Source organism: Papaver somniferum, chromosome 6, assembly GCF_003573695.1.
Source record: "Papaver somniferum cultivar HN1 chromosome 6, ASM357369v1, whole genome shotgun sequence".
Taxonomy (NCBI): domain Eukaryota; kingdom Viridiplantae; phylum Streptophyta; class Magnoliopsida; order Ranunculales; family Papaveraceae; genus Papaver; species Papaver somniferum.
In genome coordinates, this window is record NC_039363.1 from 14573026 (window position 1) to 14582505 (window position 9480).

At 35.8% G+C, this 9480-nt stretch overlaps 1 protein-coding gene across 1 annotated transcript; it reads left to right on the top strand.

Moving 5' to 3' along the window:
* Positions 1-953: 953 nt before the first annotated feature.
* Positions 954-7498, top strand: LOC113290524 (subtilisin-like protease SBT5.4). Its single transcript, XM_026540118.1, has 11 exons — positions 954-971; positions 1256-1365; positions 1474-1571; positions 1665-1829; positions 4751-4862; positions 5198-5753; positions 5836-5924; positions 6002-6247; positions 6343-6457; positions 6603-6813; positions 6951-7498. Exons 1-11 carry the CDS (start codon positions 954-956, stop codon positions 7496-7498), a joined length of 2268 nt encoding a protein of 755 aa, XP_026395903.1.
* Positions 7499-9480: the final 1982 nt, after the last annotated feature.

The window sequence follows — 9480 nt, forward strand, 5'->3', positions numbered from 1 at the left end:
GACTAATGAAAATTGTCTGACATCAGTGGGAGCATCTAATGAGACAAAGTTTTTTCCCACCGAGGTTGCTTTTTCCCACAGGGTTTTGTTAATCAGCAAAGTTTTTTAATGAAACAACAACAAACACGGGAATGAAATTTCCCATCTAAGGCTATTGTCTTTCCCACGAGGATTTTCTTCCTTAAGAGTTGTGAAGCAACTAGTCAACTTCAACGGAGCAAAGTGATCATCTGCAATGGACCACCTTTACTTGCATCTGTCATGTTGTATTCTTTTCCCTTCGTCAAGGTTTTATCCCACTAAGTTTTACTTCTCAAGGTTTTAATGAGGCAACGCATACGCATCCAACTATGTTCTAAGTTTACTTAATATTCTACTCTTTTTCTTTAGTTCGGGTTTTGCCCCTCTGGGTTATCCTGACGAAGTTTTAACGAGACAATTAACTTAGACTCAACGATCTTTGAATATCGTCGTATTACATGTGATGAACTACATGTAAAATACGAGACAACATGTGAAAAGCTATACCATGGTTTTGTCCCACTGGGTTTTTCCTTGTCAAAGTTTTATTGAGGCAATTGGCTTCGGAACAAGTCATCAAGGAGAACGACATTTGAAGAACTATATGTAAAGCACTGTATATAAAGTTTTGTTATTGAACCACACAAGAGGGAGCGTTACAGGACCTACGGCCCATGGATATGCGGTCCAATTAGATTTCTAGAATTGTACATAAAGGAAACTATGTAATGCTTCTACTCTTATCTCCTAATAAAAATTATTCTTCTCCATCCTCTTATCTTTCCTTGCTTCCTCCACAATTCTCCTTAAACAGTTATTTTTTTAATAGGAGTTTTGCTTTCACTTTTTTTCTCCTTTCATTATGATATTTTTTCATGTTACATTTTGGTGGATATTTGACCAATTAAATGAGTCCGTTACATCAAAAAAACATGCATGAGTTACTTCAAGTTAGTAAAGAGAAGAAGTTGAACTTCATTAGTGTTAGAGAATGTTAATGTTATTCAAATGAAGGTGTTTGTACGAGAGAATAGAAGTAAATGAGATCAAGGAGGAAGACAGAAGAAACATGATCATGAACATTTCAAACCACTATTCTTTTTCTCTTGTTTTATGCATCTTGTGTGTCTCTCATTTTCATACAATCTCTATTGCTCAAAAAAGGTCATCTATAGTCTAAATTTTCTTTATCTAATTTGTAGTGATAAACATATACTAATTCTTCTTGTTACAGTCTTATGTGGTATACTTAGGAAGACATCACCATGGTCCTGAACTATCGTCCGTCGATCTCGAACAAGTTTCGGAACAACATCATGAAATTTTGGGATCTTTTTTAGGAAGGTGATATTTCAAGACCAGATAATAGCTCGTCACAATAAAATTTGCAAAATATTCTGAATGTAAGGAGTATTTTTAATTTTCCCTTGTTTTATTTGATCTCTTTTGCAGTCGTGCAAAGGCAAAACAAGCCATCTATTATTCATACACAAAAAATATTAATGGATTTGCGGCTAACCTTGATCAAGAAGAAGCACGAGAAATCTCAAGTATGATTTTTTTTTTTCGTTTCATTTCAATAAACTTGTTAATCATTTTTTGTTTTTTTGGCGCTTAAATCATTTTGTATTATGTTGATTTAGAGCATCCAAATGTTATATCGGTTTTTGAAGACAAAGGAAAGGAGTTGCAAACAACAAAATCATGGGAATTTATAGGATTGGAGCACAATGGTGAAGTTTTACCGGGATCCTTATGGGAGAGGGCAAGGTTTGGAGAAAATGTGATCATCGGAAGTATTGATACCGGTAATTTACTTTCCTTTTCGTTTCTTAACATTATGGGCGGAGTTAGAAATGTTGTTACCGGGAGAAATTTTCGTTTTCCAGCTGGGTAGGCATGAGAAGTTCTGGATAGACAGTCCTCTTGACCTACCTAAAAACCACTCACAGTCACACACATCTTCGATGGCCCCCCTACAAAAGAAACAAAGGGTCTTATTGTTGATCGTGAGTTGATAGTTTTTGAGAAGATTTGTAGAGGTTCACAGAGAATTTTTTATTTAAGTTATGGTTCACGAGGTAGCTTGAATGAAAGCTAGAACCAAAACTATATGTAGTTTCGTGTAAAATATAATTACTTTTGCAGAAAATTATTTACGCAAATAATTTTCAGCCAACGATATTTTTGGTGGTTAAACCCCGTTAGAGATCATTGGCTGATATCCTTTGCGCTAAATAAAGGGATATTTTGATTTTGGGTCCCATAAAATGGTATACCTTTACATTTAGAGCCTAACTTTGTCCAGCTTTGAGTTTGGATCTCGATGGGTCCCAGTCAAACAGTTGACGTAACGGTTGACCAGTTGACCGTCTATAATTCAATTTTTATTTTCAATTAATATATTAATTAATTAACTCCGTTAATCCAGAAACATGGCCACGCGACCTGCACGTGACTTTGAAAAAAAATCATACGAACACATAAACAAGATTTTTCGGTCAAATCAAGTCTGTGATTTCTGCATTCAAAACAAGTCTGTGATTTCTGCAGTTAAACTTTTGCAAAGTTTACTAAATAAGATTATTTCAAATTTGGAACATACACGATCCACCGTCATTCATCATTTGCCCACTGCTCAGGTGTGCCTAGCCAATCCATAATTCTATGCATGTTTCCCCTTCCACTCGTCGAAAATACAACACCACCTCTCAAGAAAGCTCTACCTCTCCGAGCACTAACACCTCCTCCCCGAGAACCAACACATCCTCTCTGAACACCACCAACACCTCTTCCGGTTGGATTTAGTACCTACAAGAAGATATAAAAGCTGGAGCAGTTAAAATACATGATCTCAAACATACCGCTTTCGTATGCAAGTGTTCGCAGTTAAAAAATATTATTCTTACCTGAGATTGTGCACTTCTAGTTGGCTCTCTAACTAGTCTAGGCTGCTCAGGCATCATGATACCAACTCCCACAATCTGACCTCCACGTTTATGCACTGTTTTTCCCCTTGCATATCCCCTTGCACCTCTTCCCCTTAAAGTCCTTCCTCTGCTGCTTGTAGGCACCTCAATGGAGGTTTTTCTACCAAAAACAACACTTGTAGTGGCAGTAGAGGTAGTGACAGGTGCAGTTGCTTCATTTTGATTTTCAGTTGTAGCTGCAGTTGTAGTTGCAGGTGTAGTTGTTCTTCCACCTCTACTTCCCCTTCCTCCTCTACAACCTCTTTCTCCCCTACTTCCTCTTCCACCTCTAGTTATTGTAGTTACAGAAACTGAAGCTTGCTCATGTGCAGTTGTAGTTGTAGAAACTGCACCACCTCTTTTCCTTTTAGTGCCTCTGACACTCGTGACACTTGCAGCAGTTGAGGTTGATGCTTCATTTGTGGCACTTGCTGGTGCTGGTTGTGGTGGTGGTGGCCTTGTTGCTGGATTTGGTCTCACATGAGGACCTGTGAAGGTAGCTGGAGCTGCACACACACATGAACACATTAGTTTAAGCCTTATCCATTTATGTAAAGTCAAGTATAACATCTAGAAGTTAACACTATTTACCTTGATCCACATTTGCAGCAGTTGCACCAGTGCAAGTTTTTCTGTTGTGACCATATGTATAACACTTTCCACACATGTACTGTCTATAATTCCTGCCACGTATCTCATCATTGTCCCTTCTTCTTTGATTTCTAGGCCTCCCTGTGGGTCTAGTAACTTTTGGAGGCTTCACATCATCCAACAGATTCTGCATATATACACAGAGCACCAACAACAGGACCACTATAAATTAACACTTCATTCATAAACTTGAAGATTTGTAAAACACACTAATTGAACCCAACAGCAGGACCACTAGATTTAACAATTCATTCATTAACTTCAAGATTTGCAACTACAATTAACAACTCATGGAAAGACAAACACGACAAGTTCAGAGACAAAAACAAAAATTGGATAAAAACAAAATAAAAAATTACAACTGAAACAAAACAAAATCAATCCATTAAACTATCAATCACCATTAGACAACATGGGTATTCATCATGAAAACCTTAATTAAGAATATCCTAAATTTTATTAACAAATGAAAAATTCCTTTTCCATACCTTTTGGTTGACCTAAAATCGACAGCAACAATAAATCAACCTCCGATATTAACTCTCAATCTTCATTGTCACAACTACGAAATCCCTAGTACGATCGAATTCAATCAACGATGTACATCAAAGAGCCCTAATTATTTCTCTTCACTTTCACAGATCGATGATATTGTGTCTGAAATTTTAGGGTTAGAATTATATACCCAGATAAGACTAGAACTAATCCATAACTTGCGATCAATATTTTCCCACGTGTCTAACTTGGTAGAGTTGGTAAATAAACAAAAAAAATTATTTTCGTTGGTCATTTCACATATTATAGACGGTCAACTGGTCAACCGTTACGTCAACTGTTTGACTGGGACCCACCGGGACCCAAACTCAAAGCTGGACAAAGTTAGGCTCTAAATACAAAGGTATACCATTTTATGGGACCCAAAGTCAAAATAACCCCTAAATAAATCAGTGCATCTGCCCTAAATTACTTAGCACTTTTCTCTTGAATCTTTTTAAACCACTGAACTTAGTTCCCGACATGGACCTTTGAAATTGAAGGTTAAACTAAACAACCACTGGACTCAGCCTTAGAAGCTGGTTTCGGTCTATATGACAAACTATTTATTACAGGTGTTTGGCCCGAATCGGCAAGCTTTAGAGAAGAAGGAATGGGACCCATTCCATCAAAATGGAAAGGTGGCTGTTACGACGACATCACTGAAAATGGAGTCCCATGTAACAGGTTTTATTATATTTTTTTGCTTCAGTTTTCTCATGACTCGTCTAGATCTGACTAAAATCATGTGATTTATTTGAATTCGACTTAGTATGTTTGGTTTTGGGGTCAGATTTGACTCATCTGACTCAAAAATATGAGTCGATGAATTGTTCCCGTGAATCAAGTATATTTTATTACCTGACTCAAACAAATCTGAGTCAGGGGTTAAATCTGACTCAAAAGAGAAAAGAAACGGTATGACATCTGACTTGGGCCGAGTAAGATTCAGATCCCGAGTCAGTAAAAAACAAACATGCTTACTCTATATTTGATCTATTTCTAATCGATATAAATTACAGGAAATTAATCGGAGCAAGGTACTTCAAGGAAGGATGGGAAATAAACACACAAAATGTAAGCCCAGGATACATAACTCACGCGTACCATAACACACGTGACAGAGGCGGTCATGGGACCCACATTTTATCGACGACCGGTGGTCATTTTGTAGATGACGCCAATATGTTTGGATTAGCCAACGGTACAGCAAAAGGTGGATCCCCTAATGCTAGAGTAGCGGCATATAAGGTATGTTGGCCAGAGGCAGGGATTCGTCCCGAGTGTTCAGATGCCGATATCATGGCCGGCATTGATGCTGCGATACATGATAATGTCGATATACTATCGATATCGTTGGGTCAAGCGCCTATTGATTATCTATCAGATAGTATTGCCATTGGATCATTATATGCTGTTATGGAAGGGATCACAGTTGTTTGTTCTGCTGGAAATAATGGTACTGAAGGTCAAGGTGGTGTTAACAATGTCGCACCTTGGATGATAACTGTTGGTGCAAGCACCATTGATAGAGAATTTCGAGCAGATATTGAACTTGGAAACAACTTAATCCTTCAGGTATAAGCAGGCATTACGTGCATTACGCGTGTTATGTTGCACTTTTTTTTTCATTTATTGGCTCTCCTTTTTCTCGTTCCAGGGCCAAAGTATGTCTAGTCTCTCCTTACCAAAACAAAAGTTTTATCCTCTCGTTGACGGTAGATATGCTGGAGAATATGAGGATATGGCGTAAGAATTAGACTGACTAATCTATTTAATGTTTATGGAAATAAATTTAACCCCGTGTTTATAATTTTCATCTGTAGTTCGACTTGCGAAGTGACTGGACTTATTGATGAGAAAGTAAAGGGGAAAATTGTGGTGTGTCTTCGAGGAGGATCAATTGACAAATTGAAAGCTTCATACGTAAACGAAATTGGTGGTGTTGGAATTATTCTAGTTAGCAATAAGGAGGATTTAGATGAAATACATTTCGAAGCTCATGAACTTCCGTCTATACGTATTTCTTATTTTGATGGTTTAAGTCTCTTTTCTTACATGAATTCTACTGAGTAAGCTTAAGTATTATTACCCTTCCAGATAGATAATGTTTGACGTATACAGATAGTATAATTTACCATGTTTGTTTACTTTGGTTCAAATGCAGGTCTCCAGTGGGTTACATCACAAATCCAAGAACAGAAATGAACATAACTCCTGCACCAGTTGTTGCTTCTTTTTCTTCTACAGGGCCTAATAGTATTGCACCAGAAATTCTCAAGGTTTTATTTTATTTTCATTTGATTCTCATAATTGTCCACCATGTTTAATTTGCAGATCACTGGAATGGTGTTAAAAAATGTCTTACTAGTTTGGTATCTTAGACCGTCACAACTTAATCTAATTGTTTGTATTTTTGTTTGCAAGCCTGATGTTTTAGCACCAGGTGTGGATATAATAGCTGCTTTCAACTATATTGATGCACCTATAAGTACCCGGTATAACGATAAAAAAGTATTCAACATTATGTCTGGCACATCAATGGCATGTCCTCATGTTACTGGTGTTGTTGGACTTCTCAAATCACTTCACCCTGAGTGGAGTCCCGCCGCAATTAAATCAGCAATTATGACTACTGGTTAGTTTTTGAATCCGCTATTATTTAAAATAATCGCAGTTGTTCATTATTTTGTTACATTGTTAACTCCGTATAATTTTTCATATAGTGGCTTATTTATAAGCACTAATGGATTATGTTGTTGTTGGTGTTTCCAGCTAGAACCCGTAGCAACGCAAGAAGGCCAATCCAAACTGTCTCAGGCGTTAGTGGTACTCCATTCAGTTATGGTGCAGGACATATACGACCGACTCGTGCAATGGATCCAGGGTTGGTGTATGACTTAGCTGTTCATGATTACTTAGATTTCTTATGTTCAACTGGTGCAAACATAAATCAAGTCTCCAATTTTGCAAACGACGGCTATAAGTGCAAGAAAATTCGTCTTGTAAACTTCAATTACCCCGCCATCACAATTCCTATACTCTCAAGACCAGTTACTGTTACTCGAACCGTTAAGAATGTCGGTTCTCCTGGTACGTACATTGTAAAAGCTATTGCACCCTTGGGAGTCACAATGAATGTTAAACCAAAGCGTTTGAAGTTTGAAAAGATAGGTGAAGATAAGACATTCAACGTTACTTTGAAAGTTAAGAGAGGTTATGTGATAGAGAAACCTGTATTTGGGAAGCTTATATGGTATGATGGTGTTCACTATGTAAGGAGTCCTATTATAGTCATGGAAGGAAAGCAAAAGTCTAGTTAATTAAACTCTGGCTCATGCAACTTGAAATTGTTACAAATATTTCCAACATATTCTAATTAAAAAATTATAAAATAATATACATTTTTCATTATGATCAAATAATACAAATATTCTAGTCAAACTTCTTTTATATGCATGTATGCATGCATGCATGTTTTTTTTTTCTTTTTTTGAAAACTTAATATTCTACATGAAAGTTGTGAGCAAGAACTCGCAGAATATTTAGAGGACTAAAGGTTCCAGTGAACTCATGGCTCATTAAACCCGTGCCTTTATATATATTATCATTTTTTTTCCTGTAATATCAAAATTAGTGGAAAACAATGCTTTAAGTGATGTACCTTTGTTAACCTGTGTGTTGACTAATTCTTTTTATAACTGAGCCAACCTCCTTTTATGACCATCCTCCTACGTACTTATCGTCCCGAGTTTCCCTTCCCTCGTACAAACAACATATTCTAAAATCTTGATCGCATTATCCAACCTGCGTAAGTAACGATTCATATACAAAGAACAAGTACACAAAAGGCTAAGATGTAGCCATAACATGCAAGCATAGTTGCACCTTCCAAGTGCATCATAAGCATCTGTTAGATTGCTCAAAACTCTTACTATTTAGGATGATAAGCGTCTTATTCTTGCTAAAGAATTTGCATGGATTCTTCAAACATATCCAAAAAATTTCTTATTGAATTAAGTTGAACACACGTCAAACCCATTTGATTCAAAGTTGTACCAAAAAGTGCAGATTTAGTATCACCGTACATCCTAAGGTTTTCAGTTATATTCTTTAAACAACTGTAAGCGTCAGAAAAATCTTTCATCGTCATATAATACAAGACACCCATCTGGCTTCAATACCTACAGTTGTATTCAGTTGGCTGTGAGTTTTTGCATAAAGCTTTATGAAGCAACTCGAGAGCCATCTCAAGATTCATGGATTCATATATAGCTGAGACATTAGTTGATCCAATAGCCATCTCCCCAGGGGAAGTTCCTACAATAGGATTTTGTTAAACATGTGCATTAATGCTAACTTAATAATAAATATGTTTTGATGTATTAAAAATATAATATCTTATTATATGAGTTTTTTTTTTTTGAATTATTTTCTTAAACATAATAGATTTATGAGTTTGAACATTTTGTACGACTTTTTAAGAAATAAATTAAATTAAATTTGCGAAATTTATATAAATTAATACAAGTTTAAAATGAAAATTATTATCCATGAAAAAAAAATCTTAATCTTTTTTAAAGACATTCATTGGAAAGATCACAGGTGATCATATATTTTTTTAGTACAAAAAAAAATCTTAATCTTAATCTTAATACAACAAAGATCACAGGTGATCATATATTTTTTAAAGTTTCATGTGCAATACTAATTATTAGTTATTTATATATACACCATCGGATTATTACGTGTTGTTATGAGTGGGATTATAGTTGTTAGTTTTGCTGGAAATAATGGTACTGAAGGTCATGGTGGTGTTAACAATGTCACCCTTTGGATGATAATAGCTGGGGCAAGCACCGTTAATAGGGAATTCCGAGTAGATACTCAACTAAGAAACAACTTAAACCTTTACTTATTAACAGGCATAGCCCGAGTTGCATTCTATTACGTTCTTTTTATTCTTATTTTTCATTTTTGCATCAAGTTATTTTTCAAATTGGATGCGGCTGACAAAAACATATTACTTATGTTTTTCATAAAAAGTGTATCTTTCACTTTCCTAATTTCATTTTGTTCTCGTTTCAGGACCAAATCATGTCTAGTTTTTCTTACTAGAACAAAAGTTTTTCCCTCTGGTTGACGAACGATTTGCTGGAGGATTCGAGGATATGGGACAAGAAGTATATTGACTAATCTCTTTGTTAAACATTAAATTTAACCTCATATTTATAAGGTATATTTTTTCTTTCATTTAAATATTGATGTAGTTTAACATGTGAAGTAACTGGACTCGTTGATGATA